The following is a 27,813-nucleotide window of genomic DNA, read 5'->3' as shown; positions in this document are numbered from 1 at the left end:
TACAAATATATATTGCAGGTTGCTAAATAGAGGCTTTTTGTGTTTTTTTAGCCCGGTGTTCTCCTTTAAGAGGTAAAAAATATACAATACATTTCATATACAACACAAATCCTGATTCCTTTAAAAGTAAAAATACAAAAAACAAATAAAATAATAATAATAAATCAGTGCTCCCTAGTCAAAAAAAAAACTGAAAAAGAAACAAAACTACTTAAATACAATAAATAATAAATAAACATGAATTAAGCGAGCTGCGGCTTGGTGGGCGATACCGCGGCGTCCATGAAAGGTTAATGTACATCCGCTGGTGCAGATCGCTTTTCCTCCAAACGCCATTTTTTTTTTTTTTTAAAGGGCACCCCAGTCTTTCAATGTACATGGAAGTGACCCGCGGGCCCTAGGCCCGGATGCAGACACGTGAGGGTATGAGGACGTATACACGGAAGGTCCTTTTCCCCCCCCCCCCCCAAAATTGGCGGTTTTCTATATATAACCACAAAGTCTATAGTTCAGATTTTGGGTCCTGTCCACGTTGCATTTCAATTTTTTTTTTTTTTTTTTACAATTTGCGTTTTATTTTTCCCCCCCTGGCTTTCTTCTAGAATAGGTTTGTTTTTAGGGTGTTTGGTTTCCGGTGAAAGGTGGAAAGGACCCCGGCGAAGGGTCCGGGGACGGCTTCGGCCGGCTGCCAGGCTTTGAGGAGGTCGGCTGTGTTGGCGCTGCTGCTGGTCGGGATGCCGGGCCACACGGGGGCCTTCAGGCTGTGGGCGGCGTGGCTCGGCACCATGTTGTTGTTGTTGTTCCCCCCCGCGCTCGGGCTGGGGCTGAGGCTGGGGCTGTTGAGGCTGGCGGCGCTGGGCAGGGAGGCCGTGCTGTCGGGCGTCGGGCTGCAGTTGGACTCTTTGGACTCGTCGTCCTCGGAGGAGGACCTGGGGTCCGACTTTTTACCGCTCGAGCCGCTGCTGGAGTTGCTCCCCGATTTGGAGTTGGCCGCTCGCTCCTGCTTGCGGAATTTGGCGCGTCGGTTTTGAAACCAGACCTGGAAAAAAACAAAAAAAAACAAAGGTTGAAACCTTCTACATATTTTTGGTAAAAAAATAAATAAAAATCGCAATAGGCATTTATCGATTGGTTTGCACGAAATTTATAGCGTTTACAAAATAGGGGATAGTTTTATGGCATTTTTATTAATATTTTTTTTTTTTACTACCAACGATTTTTTTCGTGACTGCGACATTATGGCGGACACATCGGAGACTTTTGACACATTTTTGGGGCCATTGTCATTTTCACAGCAAAAAGTGCTATAAAAATGCACTGATTACTGTGAAAATGACAATTGCAGTTTAGGAGTTAACCACAAGGGGGCTCTGTAGGGGTTAAGTGTGACTTCATATGTGTTTCTAACTGTAGGGGGGCGGGGCTGGACGTGTGACATCACTGATCGTCTTTCCCTATATCAGGGAACAGACGATCACTGACACTGCCCCAATGAAGAACGGGGAAGTTTTGTTTACACTCACCTCTCCCCATTCTTCAGCTCCTGTGACCGGTCGTGGGACACCGGCGGTGATCGGGTCCGCGGGCGCGGTCACAGAGCTTCGGACCGGGTCACGAGAGCGCCAGCGGCGGTGCGCTCGCGACCCCACGGCTGGGCACTTAAAGAGGACGTACAGGTACGTCCCTGTGCCCAGCAGTGCCATTCTGCCGACGTATATCGGCGTGAAGGGGTCCTTAAGTGGTTAAAAAATGCTTATAAACGCAGTCTTACCGATGGGCCTCAATGCGTAGGACTATAATGAGTAGGGAGATTCTGATCCTAATCTAGCTCCCTTACTGGCCAGGATGCAGTGACCTATAAGCAGGGCCGCCATCATGGGGGTACAGGCATTACACCTGTAAGGGGCCCGATGGTCCTCAGGGCCCCTTACAGGTCCAACTGGCCCCCCTCCCGTTTTTTATTTGTGAGCCTCCTTTGTCCTTTCTACTTGGTGAGTTGCTGACCCTTGGGTTCAACTTCCAGGACTGTCATCCTGACCCCCCCATCCTTACTACTTGGTGAGTTGCTGACCCTTGGGTTCAAATTCCAGGGCTGTCATCCTGACCCCCCATCCTTACTACTTGGTGAGTTGCTGACCCTTGGGTTCAACTTCCAGGGCTGTCATCCTGTCCCCCCATCCTTACTACTTGGTGAGTTGCTGACCCTTGGGTTCAACCTCCAGGACTGTCATCCTGAACCCCCCATCCTTACTACTTGGTGAGTTGCTGACCCTTGGGTTCAACTTCCAGGACTGTCATCCTGACCCCCCATCCTTACTACTTGGTGAGTTGCTGACCCTTGGGTTCAACTTCCAGGACTGTCATCCTGACCCCCATCCTTACTACTTGGTGAGTTGCTGACCCTTGGGTTCAACTTCCAGGACTGTCATCCTGACCCCCCCATCCTTACTACTTGGTGAGTTGCTGACCCTTGGGTTCAACTTCCAGGGCTGTCATCCTGACCCCCCATCCTTAATACACGGTAAGTTGCTGAGCCTTGGGTTCAGGTCCCAGGGTTGTCACCCTGACCCCCCTCCTACCTCCTACACATGTCACTGGCTCCATGGTTGCTCAGAGTCATTGGCTGAGCAAGTATTGGGAGAATAAAGAGGACAGCCCTGGAACCTGCTCCACCACCAACAAGTCCCAATGGCCCACCCAGTGATGGAGGCCTCCATTGTTGACTTGCTCCTGGAAACCTCTAACCTGGATGTGCCCGGCTTGAATATTAATGAGCCACAAACACCCAACACGTGAAATAAGAACGTTTCTGTGTCACTGGAAACTGAAGAGAAAACCCTTGAGACTGGGGTTCGGTGGGCTGGTTACCTGCACCCGGGCCTCTGTCAGGTCTATCTTGAGTGCCAGCTCTTCTCGGGTGTAGATATCGGGGTAGTGGGTTTCCGCAAAGACTCTCTCCAGCTCCTTCAGCTGTGAGCTGGTGAAGGTGGTCCGGATCCTCCGCTGCTTCCTCTTCTCGTTGATGCTGGACGGGTCGGAGAAGAACTTGTAGGGGACTGTCAGAGAGAAAGAGACACCAACATCAACCCAACGTTCCTACGACACCCACCAATACAGAAATAACACTGGCCCATGCATGGATTCTCACAAACACCAAAGCCTGCCCCCTTGTGGTATGTTCAATCTATAACTCTAAATCATCTGTAGATCCTGCCAGAAATCCATTGAGCTGATACCTTCCTGTGCTCTCTGCCTGTGCTGAGCTCTTATCAGTTACATTGTTCCCAGCTCTCTCTGTGTGGGCTAAAAAATACTTCTCCTTATGTGTATATATAGAGGAGAGAAGAGAGGGGAGGTGTTCTGTAGTCTTGTCCTAGAGTGACCACACTACATAGATGTGATGGCTGCATTCGATTTTAAGTCATTGTATTTTTATGTTCAATATTCTCCTAAGTACGTTGTAAAAAATTTATTTTTTATTTTTAACAATATTATTATTATTACTACTAGAATTATTGCTACTACTACTACTATTATTATTATTATTAGTGCTATTACTATTATTATTACTAATACTATTACTACTATTATTATTATTATTATTATTATTATTATTATTATTTCTACTACTACTATTATTATTACTACTACTATTATTATTACTACTACTACTACCACCATTATTATTATTATTATTATTATTATTGCTACTACTACTACTATAATTATTATTATTGCTATTACTACTACTATTATTATTACTACTACTACTACCACCATTATTATTATTATTATTATTATTATTATTATTGCTACTACTACTACTACTACTACTATTATTATTATTATTATTATTATTGCTAATACTATAAATATTATTACAACTGTTACTACTACTATTATTATTTCTATTACTACTACTATTACTATTATTATTATTGCTATTACTACTATTATTATTACTTATACTACTACTATTCTTTTTAATACAATTACTACTAAATTATTGTTATTATTACTACTACTACTACTATTATTTGTATTACTATAATAATTATCACTACTACCGCTACTACTATTATTATTATCATTATTAATAGCCCACTATGGAAGGAGAGGCTTTTTAAAGCCTCCCTAGCACAAGGGAAGAATGTCCTAACATGATAGCATAATAACATAATATAATATTAATATATATTTAATATATATTATATATATATATATATATATATATATATATATATATATATATATATATATATATATATATATATATATATATAAAGAAACATTTTCTTTTAACTAATACGGTGAGAAGAATTATAAATGAAAAATAAAAAAAAATTGAATTTAACATAAGTTCGCTTTGCACAGTCATTATATTTTTATGTTCAACATTCTTTTTAATAATATAAAATCATTTTTATTATTACTTTTATTTTTATCATCATTATGATTATTACTACTACTTGTATTATTATTATTATTACTACTATTACTATTATTATTATCATCACTACTACTACTACTACTACTATTACTATTACTATTATTCTTTGCCCACTATGGAAGGAGAGGCTGAGGCCTCGTACACACGATCGGTTAACCAGAGGACAACGGTCTGATGGATCGTTTTCATCGGTCCAAACCGATCGTGTGTGGGCCCCATAGGTTATTTAACCTTCGGATTAAAAAATGACAACTTGCTTTAAAATGTAACCGATGGATTGCTAACCGATAGGTCAAAACCGATCGTCGGTTAAAAATCCACGCATGCTCAGAATCAAGTCGACGCAAGCTTGGAAGCATTGAACTTTGTTTTTTTCAGCACGTCGTTGTGTTTTACGTCACCGCGTTCTGACACGATCGTTTTTTTAACCGATGGTGTGTAGGCGCGACGGACCATCAGTCAGCTTCATCGGTTAACCTAGGACAACGGTCCGTCGATCCGTTCTCATCGGATGGACCGATCGTGTGTACGCGGCTTTATTAAAGCCTCCCTAGCACAGAGGAAGAATGTTCTAGCATGATAGCATAATAATATAATAATAATCATATAATAATAACATGATAACAAAATATAATAGTATTAATACTAATGTTTATGTGCAACATTGTATCATTTTCTTCTTTTAACTAATAGGAAAAAAAGGAATTATAATAAAAAAAAAATAGGATTTAACATAAGTTCTGTTTGCACAGTCATTATATTTTTATGTTCAACATTCTCTTAAATAAAAAATAAATAAAAAAAGGTTTTATTATTACTATTATTTTTATCATAATTATTATTACTACTACTTTTATTTGTATTATTATTATTACTACTACTACTGTTACTATTATTATTATTATTACTACAAATTATTATTATTATTATTATTATTATTAACACTAATACTAGTTTTATTACTACTAATATTATTATTATTATTATTATTATTATTATTATTAACACTAATACTAGTTTTATTATTACTAATATTATTATTATTATTATTATTATTATTATTATTATTAATAACACTAATACTAGTTTTATTATTACTAATATTATTATTATTATTATTATTATTATTATTATTATTATTATTAACACTAATACTAGTTTTATTACTACTAATATTATTATTATTATTATTATTATTATTATTAACACTAATACTAGTTTTATTATTACTAATATTATTATTATTATTATTATTATTATTATTAATAACACTAATACTAGTTTTATTATTACTAATATTATTATTATTATTATTATTATTATTATTATTAACACTAATACTAGTTTTATTATTACTAATATTATTATTGTTATTATTATTATTATCATTATTATTATTAATAATAATTACTACTACTAATACCACAATAACTGCTATTGAAGAAGGGATTTATTAATGCCCCCCTACCATGGAGGAAGAATGTCCTAACATGACAACATATTTATAATCATCATTGTTTAATACCATCATAACATAATATAATAATAATCATCATCATAGAAAACATGACAACGCAATAAATAAATAATAATAATAACTTGATAATATGATAGTAAAAATGTTACTGACAATGATAATTAGTGATGTCAGAGGTAAGTACAGATACCAGCTGGCACTGACATATCATGGACGGAGCTGACCCCATTGGAGGTCCAGGACATTCATGACAACACTAATATTTCAGACTGTATGCCCCGCCCCTTTTCACACTAGTCCCTCATCTCTGCCGCGGAACGGCAGGTACAAGCTGCTGCGGCACAGTTCCTTAGATGGGTACATGGTGTGTAAGATGTCCAGAGGAGTTCATACAGGTCCCCTCCAACCATTGCTCCAGGTGGGGGTGGGGGGGGCACAGTAAGGTGGGGTGTACACTCTTGCTCTTGATTGCATTAGCACAACACATGAAAGTGCACATTTTGCACATTAGTGCACTGCCATGCCATTCATTTCTATAGGAGGCCCTAACATAACACGCGGCACAACGTTCCTCAACCTAAAGAGCCGCCCCTGCGCTGTGCTAAGAAAGCAGCACCCGCCTATGTAATGAGGCGATACGCACCGATATTACAATCAATACAGGAGATTTAATGGCATTAACACATCAGACATTTAGTTACATTTCACATTCTTCTGAAGATCTTTAGGAGGACAATAAGTTCCCTTTTCAGCTCCCAGCTTCACACTGTACGCACAGCCGGGGCCCCTGCGGAGCCAATATTGGCTGCCCTGGGACAGTTCAGTGATGCAAATTCCTGGGGAATTAGCGGTTGCTTTGAAGCCGTAATCCTTTCTGGCATCTAATCCTCAGCAGGGGACAGAAAAAAAAGGGCATTCTGAGATGGGCCCTACACAGCTCAGTCTGAGCTCTGCAAACAGCAAGCAGTCCATAGAAGAGTTCAAGGGAATCTATAGCCAAAACTTTTTTGTTAGATTTGGAAGGAGGAGGGAAGGGATGAACACCTTATTGTAAACTGGACACAACTGTTTCAGGCTTTTTGGTCATCATCGGTGTATGAAAACCATGGTTTTTATGGCATAGGGCTTGGGATCCAACGAGACAGAATAACCTTACATTTTTCAACCATTCTTAGCCATACAAAATAGGTTTTTGTTGATCCAATATTCCATTAATGATAGTACAATGCCCATGTGGACCCAACACCATCCTCTCATATTATCAGCTACCTTCTCACATTCTCCACCTCTTCGTGTTCAACAGAGAAACTGGCTTAGGAATTGAGCAATGAACCAACCAAGAAACCAACCAAAGAAACGGACAATGAACCAACTGAGGAACTGACCAAAACACAGATCGAGGAACTGACCAAAACACAGATCGAGGAACTGACCAAAACACAGATCGAGAAACTGACCAAAACACAGATCGAGGAACTGACCAAAACACAGATCGAGGAACTGACCAAAACACAGATCGAGGAACTGACCAAGGACACAACCAAGGAACATACAAAGCAACTGACCAATAAACTGACCAAGGAACCAACTAAGGAGCCTACCAAGGAACTAACCAATGAACTGATCGAAGATCTGACCAAAGAACTGACCAATGAACCAACTAGTCAACCAGCAAGGAACTGGCCCATGAACATACAGAGCAACTGACAAATGAACCAACTGAGGATTCTACCGAGGAACTGACCAATGAACCGACCAAAGAACTGACCAATGAACCAACTAGTCAATCAACAAGTTTACCAACCAATGAACCGACCGAGGAACTGACCAAGGACACAACCAAGGAACATACAAAGCAACTGACCAATGAACCAACTAAGGAGCCTATCAAGGAACTAACCAATGAACTGATCGAAGATCTGACCAAAGAACTGACCAATGAACCAACTAGTCAACCAGCAAGGAACTGGCCCAGGAACATACAGAGCAACTGACAAATGAACCAACTGAGGATCCTACCGAGGAACTGACCAATAAACCGACCAAAGAACTGACCAATGAACCAACTAGTCAATCAACAAGTTTACCAACCAATGAACCGACCGAGGAACTGACCAAGGACACAACCAAGGAACATACAAAGCAACTGACCAATAAACTGACCAAGGAACCAACTAAGGAACTAACCAATGAACTGATCGAAGATCTGACCAATGAACCAACTAGTCAACCAGCAAATTTACCAACCAAGGAACCAACCAAGGAACTGGCCCAGGAACATACAGAGGAACTGACCAATAAACTGACAAAGGAACCAACTGAGGATCCTACTGAGGAACTGACCAATGAACCTACCAAAGAACTTACCTATGAACCAACTAGTCAATCAACAAGTTTACCAACCAAGGAACCGACGAGGAACTGACCGAGGACACAACCAAGGAACATACAAAGCAACTGGCCAATAAACTGACCAAGGAACCAACTAAGGATCCTACCAAGGAACTAACCAATGAACCAATCGAAGATCTGACCAAAGAACTGACCAAAGAACTGACCAATAAACCAACTAGTCAACCAGCAAATTTACCAACCAAGGAACCAACCGAGGAACTGACCAAGAAACCAACCAAGGAACTGGCCCAGGAACATACAGAGGAACTGACCAATAAACTGACAAAGGAACCAACTTAGGATCCTACTGAGGAACTGACCAATGAACCAACTAGTCAATCAACAAGTTAACCAACCAAGGAACCGACCCAGGAACTGACCAAGGACACAATCAAGGAGCATACAAAGCAACTGGCCAATAAACTGACCAAGGAATCAACTAAGGATTTTACCAAGGAACTAACCAATGAACTGATCGAAGATCTGACCAATGAACCAACTAGTCAACCAACAAATTTACCAACCAAGGAACCAACCGAGGAACTGACCAAGAAACCAACCAAGGAACTGGCCGAGGACTATACAGAGGAACTGACCAATAAACTGACCAAGGAACCAACTAAGGATCCCACCGAGAAACTGACCAATGAACTAACTCGTCAACCAACAAGTTTACCAACCAAGGAACCGACCGAGGAACTGATCAAGAAACCAACCAAGGAACTGGCCGAGGACTATACAGAGGAACTGACCAATAAACTGACCAAGGAACCAACCAAAGAACTGGCCGAGGACTATACAGAGGAACTGACCAATAAACTGACCAAGGACCCAACTAAGGATCCCACCGAGAATCTGACCAATGAACTAACTAGTCAACCAACAATTTTACCAACCAAGGAATCGACCGAGGAACTGACCAAGAAACAAACCAAGGAACTGGCCGAGGACTATACAGAGGAACTGACCAATAAACTGACCAAGAAACCAACTAAGGATCCCATCGAGAAACTGACCAATGAACTGACTAAACAACTGACCAATGAACTAACTAGTCATCCAACAAGTTTACCAACCAAGAAACCAACCAATAAAATTAACTGCAAATAATAAAAATATTACTTAAATATAAGATCTAAAAAACAAATTTATTATAAAAAATAATAAACTAAGAATAATCCTATATCATAAAAGAAACTATAAATTTATAAAAATATTACTGGAGTAAAAATTATGAAAAACACATTTCCTTCATAATTTAAGAATACTATTTTATTATTTTTTTTTATTTATTTACTACATTATATTTGATATTTTGTATATTCAGTAAAAGTAAAAATTACCTGAATATAATATCTAAAATAAAAATGTATTGTAAAAAAAAAATTTTCATTTAGCTTAATCATATATAAAAAAAAATACAAATTGATAAAAAAATATTGAAGTAAAATTTTATAAAAAAAAAAAAAAGAATTATGGAAAAATAATTCATTCATAAACTAAGCATAATACACATGAAAGAAACTACAAATTGATAAAGAAATATGACTGGAGTAATAATAAATAATAAATAACAAAATTGTATTAAAGTATATTTTAAAACAATAATGTGCGTTGAATTTAGCCCGTCCATTCGAAGGAGCGCGCCAGCAATGCACCACAGCGCCCAAAAACATGCTCCATTTTCTGTAACATTACGGCGGGTTGTGGTGCGCTGCAACGCATGTGCATTGGGGGCTGCGTTATCTGACAGATAAGGTGCAACATCTCAGACGGTACCAGTGTAGATATTGTCATTGACCAGTAGTCAGCAGTGGAAAATCTGTGCTTTTCATCTCTAATTAGATAGTTGGGAGGGTTGTGTGACCTCAGGGGGCCAGATAATCACTCACACGGACCTCCCCAGGGTTACATTAGCATTGCTCTGTATTATTAATGGGGGCAATAATAGACAAGGCGGAAAAACATGTCACTTGATTAAATTAGTGAACTGCTGCATGTCCCAGTACTCTTTTTCTAGGGATGGATTTCCTTCAAGAGGAATTATATGATGTCGCTTTTAGATTATTTTTTTTTTTTTAGTTTATTTATTTATTTTTAGTTTGTTAGTTTTTATTTTTATTTTTTTAATTAGTGAACTGCTGCATGTCCCAGTACTCTTTTCCAAGGCATGGATTTATTTTAAGAGAAAAAAGTGAATTTAATAATAATAATAATAATAATAATAATAATAATAATAATGATAAATAAATTAAATAATAATAATATTAACAATAATAGTTAAATAGTTAGTCTGGTTGAAAAAAAAAAAGACACAAGTCCATCTAGTTCAACTAATGAAAAGGGAAAAAAAACAAAAAACAATATATGTGTATATATATATATATATATATATATATATATATATATATATATATATATATATATATATATACACACATATATTGTTTTTTGTTTTTTTTCCCTTTTCATTAGTTGAACTAGATGGACTTGTGTCTTTTTATATATATATATATATATATAATAAATACATGAAATGAGAATAATAATAAAAATGTGTTAAATAATAATTAAGTAATTTGTAGTAATAGTACTAATAGTAATAATAAGAAATACAATTAATAATAATAATTGCATTAAATAATAATGAAATCATGTTTAGTAATAGCACTAATAGTAATAATAAGAAATACAATTAATAATAATAATTGCATTAAATAATAATGAAATAGTTTTTAGTAATAGTACTAATAGTAATAATAAGAAATACAATTAATAATAATAATTGCATTAAATAATAATGAAATAGTTTTTAGTAATAGTACTAATAGTAATAATAAGAAATACAATTAATAATAATAATTGCATTAAATAATAATGAAATAGTTTTTAGTAATAGTACTAATAATAAGAAATACAATTAATAATAATAATAATAATTGCATTAAATAATAATGAAATTTTTTTTAGTAATAGTAATAATAAGAAATACAATTAATAATAATAATTGCATTAAATAATAATGAAATAGTTTTTAGTAATAGTACTAATAATAAGAAATACAATTAATAATAATAATAATAATTGCATTAAATAATAATGAAATAATTTTTAGTAATAGTACTAATAGTAATAATAAGAAATACAATTAATAATAATAATTGCATTAAATAATAATGAAATAATTTTTAGTAATAGCACTAATAGTAATAATAATAAAAATGCGTTAAATAATAATGAAGTCATTTTTAGTAATAGTACAAGTAGTAGTAATAGTAATAAATAAATTAAATAATAACAATAATAATAAAAAATACATTAAATTAATAATAAAGTAATTTTTAGTACTAATAGTATAATAATAAATACATTAAAAAATAATAACGATACAAAATAAATAGAATAATGATAATAATAAAAATACTAATAATAGTGATTATAATAATAAATTAACCTGTAAGGATATAAGAGTTCACGGTGGAGCCGTTATATAATAATGAAGTCATTTTTAGTAATAGTACTAGTAGTAGTAATAGAAATAAATAAATAAATTAAATAATAACAATAATAATAAAAAATACATTAAATTAATAATAAAGTAATTTTTAGCACTAATAGTACTGTATAATAATAATAATAATAATAAATACATTGAAAATAATAACGATACAAAATAAATAGAATAATGATGATAATAAAAATACTAATAATAGTGATTATAATAATAAATTAACCTGTAAGGATATAAGAGTTCACGGTGGAGCCACGTCACCATATAATCCTGAAAGACTGCAAACCAAATACATTTCCGAAGGTCGCAGATGTCCGGGATGAATGGCGATATCATTATCGCACATGCATGTTGCATTACTCCTGCTAACGCGCACAAAAGTGCACAGGGACGTTGTGCCCTAAAGTGCACCACGGTGAGACGGGCGTGTCTATACGTCTTGGTGTGACGTAACGCACGTACATTGGGGTGGCCCTTCCATTAAACCCTTGGCGTCCAAGTGCGTTGCATTACATGCGTTTTTTTTGCATGCTTTAACATGTATTGGTTGGGTCCAGGGGCGGACTGGCCATTCGGGCTCTCGGGCACTGCCCGAGGGCCCCATGCCACTAGGGGGCCCCATCAGGGTTGCCAGCCTCAGTAAAACCAGGGACAGTATGTAAAAATCTGTGCCCCGCCTCTCCAGTAGCTTTTCAGTGTGTGTATACTGTGTGGCCCCATAATCTATTGCCTGGGGGCCCCATAATCTCCTATTGCCTGGGGGCCCCATGAGTTGTCAGTCCGCCCCTGGTTAGGTCATTGAAAGAGACATGCGCCATTTTTTTTTGCAGCACAGTGCCCCATGGCGCACAGTAGAACACTATGGGGCGGTGTTGACTTATTGCGTTGGGGAGCCATTCAAACTGAGTGGCACCGGAATGCGTTGGCGCAGGCAACATGCGTCGCTGTAACACTCATGTTGGAAAAGCAGGTGCCCCCTCCGGGACGAGTCTTACTGCGTGCTGCCAAAACGCACAAATGGGAAGCCATTTTGGGGGATTTTCTTATTACCAGTGGGCGGGACTTAGCCTAAATAACAATCGACCAACCCCATGGGAAGATTTCTGTAAATTTTATTCAATTTCGATTCGTTTTTAATCTCAAAAAGCAATGAAAGGATCAATGTAACCCTGATAGCTTGAAGCCGAAAAAAGATGGCAATGATCGGCGTGGGTTGCCTTGATACATTCGTATTCTCCACCAAAAAAATGGCTTTAAAGTGGCTGAAATTGGCACAAAATTGGCGCAAAATTGGCAACAAATAAAGCGATTGAACTTTCCATTCCATCTTATTTGGAAGACTTCATGGGGACAGAATGAGAATTGACCGGATGGAACCCAGTAGGAAATATATTAATTGTTATTGTTATTAAGTATTTAAAATTGTTGGAGTTTTTTTCAATTTTTTGATCAATTTATTTTTTTATTTAATTTAATTGTAATAAAAACATTTTTTTTTCACATTTTAATTCAATTTAAGTCTTTACATTTTTTTTTCTTATAAATCTTATTTTTGATAAAAAAAATGTAAAATTAGGTTTAATTTCAATATTATTTTTTCACATTTTAATTAAATTTAAGTTTTAATTTTTTATATAGATATATTTTTTCGTCCTTAACAATTTTGATCAATTTAGGTCTTTAAATTTTTTTTTCTTATATTTTTGATCAATTTTTCGTCCTTAACCATTTTCTCCATCACAAATGGCTTCAAAGTTACATTTTTTTTTGTATCTTTTTGATTAAAAAAAATGTAAAATTAGGTTTAATTTCAATAATATTTTTTCACTTCTTAATTCAATATATATATTTGTCCTTAACAATTTTGATCAATTTAAGTCTTTACATTTTTTATTCTATTTTCGTCATTAACAATTTTAATCAATTTTTCGTCCTTAACAATTTTCTTATCTATCTTTTTGATTAAAAAAATGTAAAATTAGATTTAATTTCAATAATATTTTTTCACATTTTAATTCAATTTAAGTTTTAATATATTCGTCCTTAACAATTTTGATCAATTTTTTACGAGTATTTTAATAACTTTTTTTAAATTTTAATTAAATGTAAGTCTTTAAAGTTTTTTTTTTCATCTTTTTGATCAATTGTTTTAATTATTCAATAAAATAAAATAAAAATAAAATAAAATTCAATTTGAGTCTTTAAAAAAAATAATTTTTTTGATCAATTTTTAAATTTAAGTCTTTAAAAAAAAAATCATCTTTTTGATCAATTTTTTTTATTATTATTCAATTTAATTTTAATACTTTTTTTCAAATTGTAATTCAATTCTCAAAAAGCGCTGAAAAGGTTCAATGTAACCCACTACTGATAGCTTGAAGCTGAAGAAAAATGGAAATGATCGGCGAGGGTTGCCTTGATACACCAAAAATGGCTTTAAAGTTACATTTTTTTTGTATCTTTTTGATAAAAAAAAATTTAATTAGGTTTAATTTTAATAATTTTTAAAAAAAAATTTAATTCAATTTAATTTTTTTAATTACATTTTATATTTTTGATACATTTTTCGTCCTTAACAATTTTAAAACCTTGTGGTGGGCGGTAGATTGCTTAGTTGATTGTGATTACTGGAGACTGTATGCGGCAATTCTGCTAAAGGAAAAATAGAAAAGAACTGAAAATCTTTCTTTTTTTTTTTTTTTACAAATTTTGGACTTTTACAAAGATATCATTTTGCAGGAAGTGCAGGAAGGAGGGGGGGTGGGGGGTATAATGTAATAAAATAACTGTGTTCCCCATAGTGCCTATGTTGCCGTATAAACCAACCAGATTGCAGCTGTCATTCCTCTAGTGAAGGATAAACAAAGGCAAACTTCCCCTACCCCTGCCCCCCCCCGCCCCCCCCCTTGAATATCTGCACATTATCTTAGCAGCAATCACGGCAGCACTCCAGGCTATAGAGATACAAAGGTTTCCTGTGTACACAGCACATGTACACCAACAATCCCAACACTCTCATCAATTACCACCAAAGTTGTTTATTTGCTATTCAACATTTAAAGTTCAACTTCAATAAAAAATTTAAATTCTAAATTTTGGAGTGAATTTCTGAATTCTTTTAATAGGAATTGGTTCATACCAGACTTTTTTTTTTTTTTTTTTTTTTGCAGCATTTGGTATACTTCAATTTGTGTGGTATTGGGTAAAATAAAATTATTTTTCATTAACATATTTTAAATTGAGGTAGCAAAAAAATAAAAAATAAAAGAAAATTCTAATTCTAAAAGATTGGAATTTTATTTTTTTATTTTTTTTTACAAAAATTTTAATAGAAATGTCCATTGTAAGCAATATTTTACAAATAATAAATTGGTGTAATAAGATTGGGCAGACAGGTGTGCAGTAAATTCTGAACTGTAGTGTTAGATTTTAGATATTGTGATCAACTTAATTTATATTTACTTTAAAAGTATTCGTATAGTAATTTATTCATGATTTATAAATCCTGGGTAATAATAATAATAATAATAATAATAAAATAAAGAAATTGAAAATAATAATAATAATAATAATAATTTGCTATAACATAATTTTGATGTATAATATTTTACAAGTATTATATATATATATATATTTATTTGTTTTAATATATAAAATATCATATTGTTACAGTTGAATATAAAAAAAAATAATTTTTTTTTAAATATAACTATCAAATTTCTATTGTAGATATAAAGTAACAAAGGGATATTACACATAAAAAAAAAAAATATCTATACACACACACATATATATATATATATATATATATACATATATATCCGCCGGGCGTAGCTTATCTAAGATACACTACACCGCTGTAACTTTTTTTTTCGAATCCTCAAAGAATTCGTGCCGTAAGTTACGGCGGCGTAGTGTATCTTTGGCGGCGTAAGGGCGCGGAATTCAAATGGATGTGATGGAGGCGTGTTTTATGTAAATACGTTGTGACCCGACGTAAACTACGTTTTTTTTAACGGCGCATGCGCCGTCCGTGGGGGTATTCCAGTGCGCATGCTCAAAATTAACCCGGAACAAGCCAATGCTTCCGACGGTGACGTCATTCTACGCAAATCCCTATTCACGAACGACTTACGCAAACGACGTAAAAAATTTAAATTTCTACGAGGGAACGACAGCCATACTTAACATTGAGTACGCCTCATAATAGCAGCTTTAACTATACGCCGGAAAAAGCCGAACGAAAACGCGAAAAATGCGCCGGCCGGACATACGTTCGTGGATCGCCGTAACTAGCTAATTTGCATACTCGACGCGGAATTTGACGGAAACGCCACCTAGCGGCCACCGAAAAATTGCAGCTTAGATCCGACGCCGTACTAAGACGTACGCCTGTCGGATCTAGCCGAGATGTCGTCGTATCTTGTTTTGTGGATACAAAACAGAGATACGACGCGGGAACTTTGAAATTACGCTGGCGTATCAAGAGATACGCCGGCGTAATACCTTTGTGGATCTGCCCCATATATATATATATTTGTTTTAATATATAAAATATCATATTGTTACAGTTCAATATGAAATGTTTTAAAAAAAAATTAAAAAATATTTAATCAAATTTCTATTGTAGATAGAAATCCCTGTAACAAAAACAAAGGGATATTTCATAACTTTAGAAAAAAACTATCCATATACACACACACACACACACACACACACACACACACACACATATATGTATATATCATTTTTTAAATATACATATATGTGTGTGTATACATTATATATATAATGTGTGTGTGTGTGTGTGTATATGGATAGTTTTTTTTTTAAAGGTATGAAATATCCCTTTGTTACTTTATATCTACAAATTTGATAGTTATATTTAAAAAACAAAATTAAAACATTTTATATTGAACTGTAACAATATGATATTTCATATATTAAAATACACATATATATATATAGATAGATATTTTTTTCAACTTACTGGAGATATTAAATGTATATCACTTTGTTACTTTATTACTACAATAGAAATGTAAGAGTTATATGAAAACGTGTTTTATTGAATATTTTTTCCATTACATAAAATAAAAAATAAAATAGTACAATCTTTAAAAACATAATTACAATGTTCTTGAGATATTGTGACATCAGAATTCAGTGATGCTATCAGGATATCACGCTCTTAGGCCCCATACACATGATAGAATTTATCCGCAGATACGGTTCAGCGGACCGTATCCGCGGATAAATCCTCTCTAAGATTTCAGAGGATTTCAATGCGATGGCGTGTACACACCATCGCATTGAAATCCGCGCTGAAATCCTCTGCCGATGACGTGTCGCGCCGTCGCCGCTATTATGACGCGGCGACGGGCGCGACGCTGTCATATAAGGAATTCCACGCATGCGTCTATTCATTACGGCGCGTGCGGGGAATCCCTTTGGACGGATGGATCCGGTAAGTCTGTACAGACGAGCGGATCCATCCGTTGGAATGGATTCCAGCAGATAGATATTCTGTGCATGTCGACAAATATTTATCTGCTGGAAATCCATTCCAGGGGAGATTTATTTGCGGATAAATATCCGTTGGCGTGTACACACCATAGGATCTATCCGCAGAAACCCATTTGATGGGATTTATCTGCGGATAGATTCTATGGTGTGTATGGGGCCTCACAGTAATAGATTGCATTAAAAAAAAAAAAAATTCAATAGATACTGGTATGTTTCTCGCTGAATGATATTTTGAATGAATTTTAGTGAAATAATTCTCTAGTAAACGAATTAACTTTTGGAGAATAATTGAAATCCTTATACTATATAATATTTGTTTTGCTATTATTTCATACTCTTTTTAGGTAGTGTACAAAGTGAAAAAAAAATGAAAAAATAATACCTGCACTTTGTAAGGCACACTCAAAGTAAAATGTATTTATCTTATAAAAAGAATGAAAGATAAAAAAAATAATTAAAATGTATTCCTCTATTAAAAAGAATGAAAAAAAGAATTGTAGTCTTCTAATAAAAATGATTTAAAAAATAAATAAAATGTATTCCTTTAATAGAAAGAATAAAGAACAAAAGGAAATACAATGTATTCCTCTAATAAAAAGAATGAAAGAAAGAAAGAAAATGTATTCCTCTAATAGAAAGGATGGGGGGAAAAAAGCAAATACAATATATTCCTCTAATAGAAAGAATGAAAACAATAAAAAGGAAATAGACTGTATTCCTCTGATTAAAAGAATGAAATAAATAAATACAATGTATTCCTCTAATAGAAAGAATGAAAGAAATAAATACAATGTATTTCTCTAATAGAAAGAATGAAAAAAGGAAATACAATGTATTCCTCTAATAGAAAGAATGAAAAAAAGGAAATACAATGTATTCCTCTAATAGAAAGAATGAAAAAAAGGAAATAAAATGTATTCCTCTAATAAAAAGAACACAATAAATAAATAAAATGTATTCTTTTGATAAAAAAGAATAAAAAAAAGAAAAAAGAAAATGTATTCTTCTACAGTAATTGAGGTTATTAATGTATTCACAATAATATAGTTTTTTTGTTTTGTTTTTGTTTTTATATTAAGCTGATATTATTTGTAGCAGTAGAATATATTGGTAACAAATTGATATCAATGAACATTTCTAGAAATGATTTAATGGTGGGCATTTTCTCTACTAGTAATGTAATAGGAATAATAATATAGTGAAGCAGTGACATTTTATTCATTATGACGTCATCATTTGATATTGACATAGCAATGGAACAATAGAACAGTTTTATACTGAATGTTATTTTTATAAAAAAAAAATATCTAACAAATATATATATATATATATATTTTTTAAATACAGAAAAATACCATTTGCATCAAATATATTTTGATATTTACAATAACCCAAAAGGACTGTATACTTTAAACTACCTACAACAATTATCACATAACTGTTCACAAATTAACAAAGATCTCTTCTCGTTCTTGATAATAACAGCCAGTAAATCAACTGCATCTAAAAATACTGATTTTATAACGATAAGAGCGTTTTCTACTAATCTATGTACAGAAAATTATGGTTGATATTTGTGGGGTGTTTTTTTTGTGATATTTGTATATGTTATGGTACAACCTTTAGAAAGAGTAAATTGTAATATATTTCTTTCCATTATTAGTGGGAAGGGCATAAAATGTTAATTCAACATCTGATGAATGAAGAGTGATCTGGTTAAACAACAATAACACTATTATTTAATATTCAATAACATAAATAACAATAAATAAATGATAAAAAAAAATAATAACATACTATTATTTATATATAATATAATATAAATAACAATAAAAAATACAAATAAATACTATTATTTATATTATTATTATTATTATTAAAAAGTTTTTATATAGCGCCAACAGTTTGCGCATATAATATAAATAACAATAAAAAATACAAATAAATACTATTATTTATATTATTATTATCATTATTATTATTATTATACAGGATTTATATAGCGCCAACAGTTTGTGCATATAAAATAATATAAAAAACAATAAAAAAATACAAATGAATACTATTATTTATTTATATATAATATAATATAAATAACAATAAAAAAAATACAAATGAATACTATTATTTATATATAATATAATATAAATAACAATAAAAAAATACAAATGAATACTATTATTTAATAGACTTCACAGCACTGTATTTTTTTATAGCGACTTACAGATTTTATACTGATAATATATATATATATATATATATATATATATATATATATATATATATATAAATATTAGAACTATAAACATCTGTCAGTGATTTGAAGCTTTCCTAGTCAACCACTAATAGTTTATATTATTATTATTATTATTATTAGTATTATTATTATTATTATTATACAGGATTTATATAGCGCCAACCGTTTGCACATATAATATAATATAAATAACAATAAACAAAAATACAAATGAATAGTATTATTTATATATAATATAAATACCAATAAAAAAATACAAATGAATACTATTATTTATATATAATATAAATGACAATAAAAAAATACAAATAAATACTATTATTTATATATACTATAAATGACAATAAAAAAATACAAATAAATTCTATTATTTATATATAATATAAATGACAATAAAAAAATACAAATAAATACTATTATTTATATATAATATAAATGACAATAAAAAAATACAAATAAATTCTATTATTTATATATAATATAAATGACAATAAAAAAAATACAAATAAATTCTATAATTTATATATAATATAAATAACAATAAAAAATACAAATGAATACTATTATTTATATATAATATAAATAACAATAAAAAATAAATAAAAAAAATACTATTATTTATTTATATATAATATAATATAAATAAAAATAAAAAAAATACAAATGAATACTATTATTTAATAGACTTCACAGCACTGTAGTTTTATAGCGACTTACAGATTTTATACTGATAATATATATAAAAAAATATGTTAGAAATATAAACATCTGTCAGTGATTTGAAGCTTTCCTAGTCACTAATAGTGTAACAGGCAGGTGATATAGAACACAACATGTAAAGATCTCATAATAATTGAATTTATTGCACATCCAGGAATAAAAAAAACGTGGATGGGGGGGCGACGTTTTAATTTTATATGGTGATGTAATATTATAAGCCTTGATAGTGAAGCATTGTGATGTAATACGGAGTTAGAATGGATAATATTTTTGAATTATTGGGTGGAAGAGGACGGGAACGGGCGATCGTAAATGGATAATGGATGAAATAAATAATGGGGGGGGAGGGGGGGTATTTTACACCTCGGTGATGAGGGACAGTCATCATTTTTGCTGTGCAATACAGTCATCATGGCTGACTGAACAATATACCGCTCTGAGTTATCGGGAGTATTAGGAGACAGACGTGATGTTGGCACCTAATAAAGTTGTAATAATTGAATAAACATATTACACCCCTGAGTTGTTGTGGTGATGGGGACAGTTAGCACTCCGCCGTGTAATAAAGTTATAATAATAATCATTGATTGCCTGAGTTATCGGGGTGAGAATGACAGTCAATGGTAACAAAGTAGCAGTTGTGGATTACATGCCACTCGTCTCTAATGCTACTCAGGTGAGAGAGGGACAAAACGGTTGTTAGTGGTGCAATAAAGTTTTAATTATTCAAACAAGTTATTAGGCAAATAAATCGGCAGTGTAATTAAATTAGTTATTTGCACCTCTGAGTTATTAGGGTAATAAGAACAGTTTAGATAAAGTTGCAATTATTCTTCTGAGAGGTTTGCATTGCTACAAGGTTTATAATTAGTTGGATGTATATTTTCACCCCTGAGTTATTAGGGTATTAGGATCGGTTTACATTGTGCAGCATCATAAAGTTACAATTCTTCCTACGTTATTGGACCCGAGAAGGTTTCCATTTATAACTAGCTGAATTAATATTTCCACCCCTGAGTTATTTGGGTATTAGGACCAGTTGACATCGTGCAGCATAGTAAAGTTGGTCCTAAGAAGAATTCATATTTCCACCTCTGTGTTATTAGGGCACTAAGACCAGTTTATAGTTCGGAAGTATGATGAAGTTAAAATTATTCTTTCAAGTTATAGTTAAAATTAGTTGGATGTGTATTTTCACCCCTGAGTTATTAGGGTATTAGGACCGGTTGACATTATGCAGCATCATAAAGTTACAATTCCTCTAAGTTATTGGACCCGAGAGGCTTCCATTTATAATTAGCTGAATTAATATTTCCACCTCTGTGTTATTAGGGCAATGAGACCAGTTTATATTACCAGAGTATGACGAAGTTAAAATTATTTTTTTCTTCCCCCCCCCCCCTTTTTTTTTTGTATACCCTTTTCTTTCTTTGAAAACTCAATAAAAAATATTGGAAATTAAAATCATTTTTTCAAGTTATGGTTTGCAGTGTGACAAGGTTATCATTGGCTGAATATATTTTTTCACCCCTGAGTTATTAAGGTATTAGGACCAGTTTATATCTGGCAGCGTCATAAACTTTCAATTATTCTTCCAAGTTATTGGATGAGAGATTTTCAATTCTTACAAGTTTATAATTAGCTGAATATATATTTTCACCCCTGAGTTATTAAGGTAATAAAACCAGTTTAGACTTGGAAATGCCATAAAGTTGCAATAATTCTTACACGTTATTGGATGAGAGGTTTGCATTGCTACAAGGTAATAATTAGCTGAATATATATCTTCACCCCTGAGTTACTAGGGTAATAAGACCAGTTTATATCTGGAAATGTCATTAAGTTACAATTATTCTTTACAAGTTTATATCCGCTGAGTCTATATTTTCACCTCTGTGTTATTAGGGTAATAAGACCAGTTTATATCTGACAATGTCATTGGGTAACAATTATTTTTGCCAAGTTATTGGATGACGGTTTGTAGGTTTAAAAGTTAACAATTAGCTGAATATACATTTTCACCCCTGTGTTATTAGGGTAATAAGACCAGTTTCTATCTGTCAATGTCATAAAGTTACAATTTATCTTTCAAATTATGGTTAGCAGTGCACAATCGAAGATATATATATATATTTTTGTTATCAGTGTGACAAAGTTCCAAGACAAGAACGGCCCTTACCTGTGGAGTAGGGGGAAGGCTGGTGGTCCCTCAGTGCCCCCAGGGTGCAGTTGGCAGTGGTGAGAGGTGGGCACCCTGGGTTGGCGGTGAAGCTGCTCCGGATTGGGTTGTACTGGAAGCTGTTGGGTTGGCTGCAGGAACTGAAGTCTGCATAGGCAGAGGCTTCCATGGCTGCCATGCAGGAATCGTACGAATTCAGGTAGGAATAATCCATTTTGTACATAGAGGGTCCTGGAAGGAGAGGCTGCGGAGAAGGTTCTGTCGGAGGTTTTGCTGGGCTCCTCTTCCTAAAGGTACATGTCCTGTAACTGGGCAATGCGCGGCGCTGCCTCTAATAGACTGCCTGCTGGATGGGCACAATGACAAGGAGGTACTCTGCTTTACATGACAATACGGGACAAGTGTGGAGGGGGCGGTGCCCGATCTCCGACCCCGCCCACCACCAGGGGGTGCTGCTGTTAACTCTTTTCTGTCTCATTTTTCCCTCCCCGCCCAGCGCAAGGATTGCACCTCTACCTGCCCCTGTGCAATAGTAATCAATGCGATTAACCCTTTACAAATGACGGGTTTGTAGGTTCGCAATTAGCTGAATATACGTTTTCATCTCTGTGTTATTGGGGTAATGAGACCAGTTTGTAGGCTGCAGAGACTCCGGACCCAACGCCCTTCAGAGGGCGGCTTTATTTTAACCCTCAACTTGCCCGACAGATAATATCTAATCGCAATGGAGATAATATTTGTATTTCACCTTTTCTTACCTCCAGCCTGCCTGTTGTCTTTAACCCCTTCCTGACTTCTAGATCCTTATTGTCCCCTCCCCCCCCCTGCAGATTTAATCCCTTTAACTCCCCTTCTGAAAAGGTAATTTAACCCCTTCATCTGCAGATAACAGTTCTATTCGAGATTACCCCCCCACCACCACCTTCTTTGTTATAACAATTGCTTTTAACTCTTTTAATGCCAGCCCCCCCCCCCCCAACTTTCCCTACTGCTTGCCGGGAGATGATAAAAGTGACTGTGATTAACCTTTTCTTTGCTGGAAGGGGCAGGCTACCCCTTATCTGTCCTAAAAAGTTGAGAATTAACCCTTTCCCCCGCTGAAAGGCATGTCCCTCCATTCCCCCTGCAGCTATTAGTAATTAGATTTCACCCTTTCCTTGCTGGAGGCTTTCCCCCAGCCTCACCACCCAAACTCCCATCGCATTAACCCTTTCCTGGCTGCAGGCTTTCCCCCAGCCCAAACGCCCATTACATTAACCCTTCCCTTGCTGGAGGCTTTCCCCCAGCCTGACCACCCAAACTCCCATCGCATTAACCCTTTCCTGGCTGCAGGCTTTCACCCAGCCCAAATGCCCATCACATTAACCCTTCACTTGCTGGAGGCTTTCCCCCAGCCCAAACGCCCGTCACATTAACCCTTTCCTGGCCACAGGCTTTCCCCCAGCCCAAACGCCCATCACATTAACCCTTCCCTTGCTGGAGGCTTTCCCCCAGCCTGACCACCCAAACTCCCATCGCATTAACCCTTTCCTGGCTGCAGGCTTTCCCCCAGCCTGACCTCCCAAACTCTCATCGCATTAACCCTTTCCTGGCTGCAGGCTTTCCCCCAGCCCAAACGCCCATCACATTAACCTTTCCCTTGCTGGAGGCTTTCCCCCAGCCTGACCACCCAAACTCCCATCGCATTAACTCTTCCCTTGCTGGAGGCTTTCCCCCAGCCTGACCTCCCAAACTCCAATCGCATTAACCCTTCCCTTGCTGAATGCTTTCACCCAGCCTGACCTCCCAAACTCCCATCGCATTAACCCTTTCCTGGCTGCAGGCTTTCCCCCAGCCCAAACGCCCATCACATTAACCTTTCCCTTGCTGGAGGCTTTCCCCCAGCCTGACCACCCAAACTCCAATCGCATTAACCCTTTACTGGCTGCAGGCTTTCCCCCAGCCTGACCTCCCAAACTCCCATCGCATTAACCCTTCCCTTGCCGGAGGCTTTCACCCGGCCTGACCACCCAAACTCCCATCGCATTAACCCTTTCCTGGCTGCAGGCTTTCCCCCAGCCCAAACGCCCATCACATTAACCCTTTCCTGGCTGCAGGCTTTCCCTCCGGTCTGACCACCCAAACTCCCATCGCATTGACCCTTCCCTTACTGGAGGCTTTCCCCCAGCCTGACCACTCAAACTCCCATCGCATTAACCCTTTCCTGGCTGAAGGCTTTCACCCAGCCTGACCACCCAAACTCCCATCGCATTAACCCTTTCCTGGCTGCAGGCCTTCCACCAGCCCAAACGCCCATCGCATTAACCCTTCCCTTGCTGGAGGCTTTCCCCCCAGCCTGACCTCCCAAACTCCCATTGCATTAAAAAAAGCTGCGCTAGTAATATTAAATATATATATAAATGTGACCTGTATATAAATATAACAAAGAACACGTGAATGATGAATTAGTGATCAGGCACTCTCAATATGTAAACAGAGAGTGATAATAAAAAAATAAAAAAACATGAGTGTAGGGTGAACCATTAAAGTCCAAATATGTGAAATATATGGACTTTGGATAGCTGACGTCACCCAGCCTGACCACCCAAACTCCCATCGCATTAACCCTTCCCTTGCCGGAGGCTTTCACCCGGCCTGATCACCCAAACTCCCATCGCATTAACCCTTTCCTGGCTGGCTGTAGGCTTTTACCCAGCCTGACCTCCCAAACTCCCATCGCATTAACCCTTTCCTGGCTGGCTGTAGGCTTTTACCCAGCCTGACCACCCAAACTCCCATCGCATTAACCCTTCCCTTGCTGAATGCTTTCACCCGGCCTGACCTCCCAAACTCCCATCGCATTAACCCTTTCCTGGCTGGGCTCTTTCCTGTAGATGAGAAGCAATTGCATCTTGTAAGCCACCAATTCCATTTCCTTACCCCCTCCCCCCCCCCCCCCCCCCCCCAATCTAACACCCAGCAATTCAATCAGTGCGGAATCCTCTTCATCTCCTTCTTGTGAATGGGAAGAATTCAGGAGGGAAAAATACCAACAATTTATTAAATGACGAATATGATGATGAGGTGTGAATGGGCAGACCCCGGCTAGCTCCACCATAAATTAATTTCCCACATTACTGCACTGACTCCTGGGGGGTCACCGTCTCCTTCTATGTGCCGATCCTAAACAATCCTATTTATCAGCAAGGAATATATTCCATCCCAAGAGCAGAAACATCTGAGGAAAAAATCTATCTATCTACATATTCCCATATCTATCTATCTCTCTATCTATCTCCTCTATCTATCTATCTATCTATCTATCTATCTATCTATCTATCTATCTATCTATCTATCTATCTATCTATCTATCCATCTTTCTCCCTTGTTTTGTCTACTATCTATCTGTAGAATTTGAAGATGGAGGAGATAGAAGTGTAGATGGAGAAGGTAGAATTTGGAGATATGGAAATGAAAGAGGTGGAATATGGAGATAAAGGAGATAGTATTTGGAAATGAAGGCGGTAGATTATGGAGATTGAGGATCTAGAAATGTGGATGGAAGAGGGTACAATATGGAAACGGAGGAGGTAGACTATGGATATGGAGGTGGTGAATTTGGATATGGAGCAGGGTAGACTATGGAGATGGATCAGGTAGATTATGGAGGAGGTAGAATATGGAGATAGAGGAGGTAAATTTGGAGATGGAGGAGGTAGAATATGGAGGTAGAGGAGGTAGACATGTAGATGGAGAAGGTAGAATTTGGAGATATGGAGGTGGAGGAGGTAGAATTTGGAAATAGAGGAGGTAGAATATGGAGATGGAGAAGGTAGAATTTAGAAAATGAAGGAGGTAGAAAATGTACATGGTAGAATATGGAGATGAAGGAAGTATAATTTAATGATGGAGGAGGTATAATTTGGAGATGGAGGAGGTAGATTATGGAGATGGAGGAGGTAGAATATGGAGATGGAGGAGGTATAATTTTATGATGGAGGACGTAGAATATGGAGATGGAGGAGGTAGAATATGGAGATGGAGGCGGTATAATTTAATGATGGAGTAAAACTAGAGTTTTACCTACTTTGTTTCCCCCTTGTTCGCCACGGGGGACCTTGGTCAGCGCAGTTGCACTACGGTCCTCGACTCCTGGTAAGCAGTTTTGTGGTTTATTTCGCAAATTCTGATCTCTCCGAGTGTTTTATTATTTGTTGTTCTCATGTTTTATGTTTGCTAGTTTTTGACATTATATCATCTATTGTACAGACTATACCTCCTGAAGAAGCGGTTACCCGCGAAACCGGTAGAGGTTCTTCTAGGACTCCTCCTCACATCCCCAGATACCCTACGGTTTTCCGTTTGTAACAACAATTCTGTATCTTTAGTGAGGCTGTTAGTCCTATCTCTGTTTTATATATAGAAAACTGTATGTTTTTATGTATAATGAATTTTTTACTACGTTGACTCATGTTATCAGTACCGAGAAAGTCCATTGATACATTTTTGTCTGGGTAATAGTTTGTGTGAGCCTGCGGTACTAGCAGCCGCTACCCCCCCCCCCCCCTATTCCCGGTCCCCCTCTTTTTCCTTAATGATGGAGGAGGTATAATTTGGAGATGGAGGAGGTAGAATTTAGAAAATGAAGGAGGTAGAAAATGTACATGGTAGAATATTGAGATGAAGGAGGTATAATTTAATGATGGAGGAGGTATAATTTGGAGATGGAGGAGGTAGAATATGGAGATGGAGGAGGTAGAATTTTGAAATGAAAGAGGTGGAATATGGAGATAAAGGAGATAGAATTTGGAAATGAAGGCGGTAGATTATGGAGATTGAGGATCTAGAAATGTGGATGGAAGAGGGTACGATATGGAGGTGGTGAATTTGGAGATGGAGCAGGGTAGAATATGGAGATGGAGGAGGTAGATTATGGAGAAGGAGGATGTAGAATTTTAAAAAGGAAGGAGGTAGAATATAGAAATGGAGGAGGTACAATTTGGAGCTGGAGGAGGCAGAATATATACTGTACATGAAGGAGGTAGAATATGTACAGAGGGTAGGTAAAATATGAAAATGGAGGATGTAAAATTTGGAGATGGAGGAGGTAGAGTTTGGAGATGGAGGAGGTAGAGTTTGGAGATGGAGGAGGTAGAATTTGGAGATGGAGGAGGTAGAATTTGGAGATGGAGGAGGTAGAATTTGGAGGTGGAGGAGGTAGAATTTGGAGATGGAGGAGGTATAATTTGGAGATTGAAGAGGTAGAATATGGAGATGGAGGAGGTAGAATTTTGAAATAAAAGAGGTGGAATATGGAGAT

At 35.6% G+C, this 27,813-nt stretch overlaps 1 protein-coding gene across 1 annotated transcript; it reads right to left on the bottom strand.

The window, feature by feature from the left end:
- Positions 1-582: 582 nt before the first annotated feature.
- Positions 583-23,330, bottom strand: PHOX2A (paired like homeobox 2A). Its single transcript, XM_040334034.1, has 3 exons — positions 22,515-23,330; positions 2,869-3,056; positions 583-1,039 (listed from the first exon to the last, which is right to left on the bottom strand). The coding sequence occupies exons 1-3, from the start codon at positions 22,735-22,737 to the stop codon at positions 599-601; spliced, it is 852 nt and encodes a 283-aa protein (XP_040189968.1). The 5' UTR covers positions 22,738-23,330; the 3' UTR covers positions 583-598.
- Between the last annotated feature and the right edge of the window lie 4,483 nt (positions 23,331-27,813).

Source organism: Rana temporaria (assembly GCF_905171775.1).
Source record: "Rana temporaria chromosome 2 unlocalized genomic scaffold, aRanTem1.1 chr2aa, whole genome shotgun sequence".
Classification (NCBI taxonomy): Eukaryota; Metazoa; Chordata; class Amphibia; order Anura; family Ranidae; genus Rana; species Rana temporaria.
The sequence above is the reverse complement of the archived record's forward strand: the minus strand, read 5'-3'. Positions and strand labels throughout refer to the sequence as shown.

Bases quoted from the DNA above. Each gene is read 5' to 3' on its own strand.
- PHOX2A (XM_040334034.1), bottom strand. From the start codon at position 22,737: ATGTACAAAATGGATTATTCCTACCTGAATTCGTACGATTCCTGCATG. The intron at 3,057-22,514 runs GTAAGGGCCGTT...TCTCTCTGACAG, and splicing joins GCCTTCCCCCTACTCCACAG to TCCCCTACAAGTTCTTCTCC. The intron at 1,040-2,868 runs GTAACCAGCCCA...GTTTTTTTCCAG, and splicing joins TGACAGAGGCCCGGGTGCAG to GTCTGGTTTCAAAACCGACG.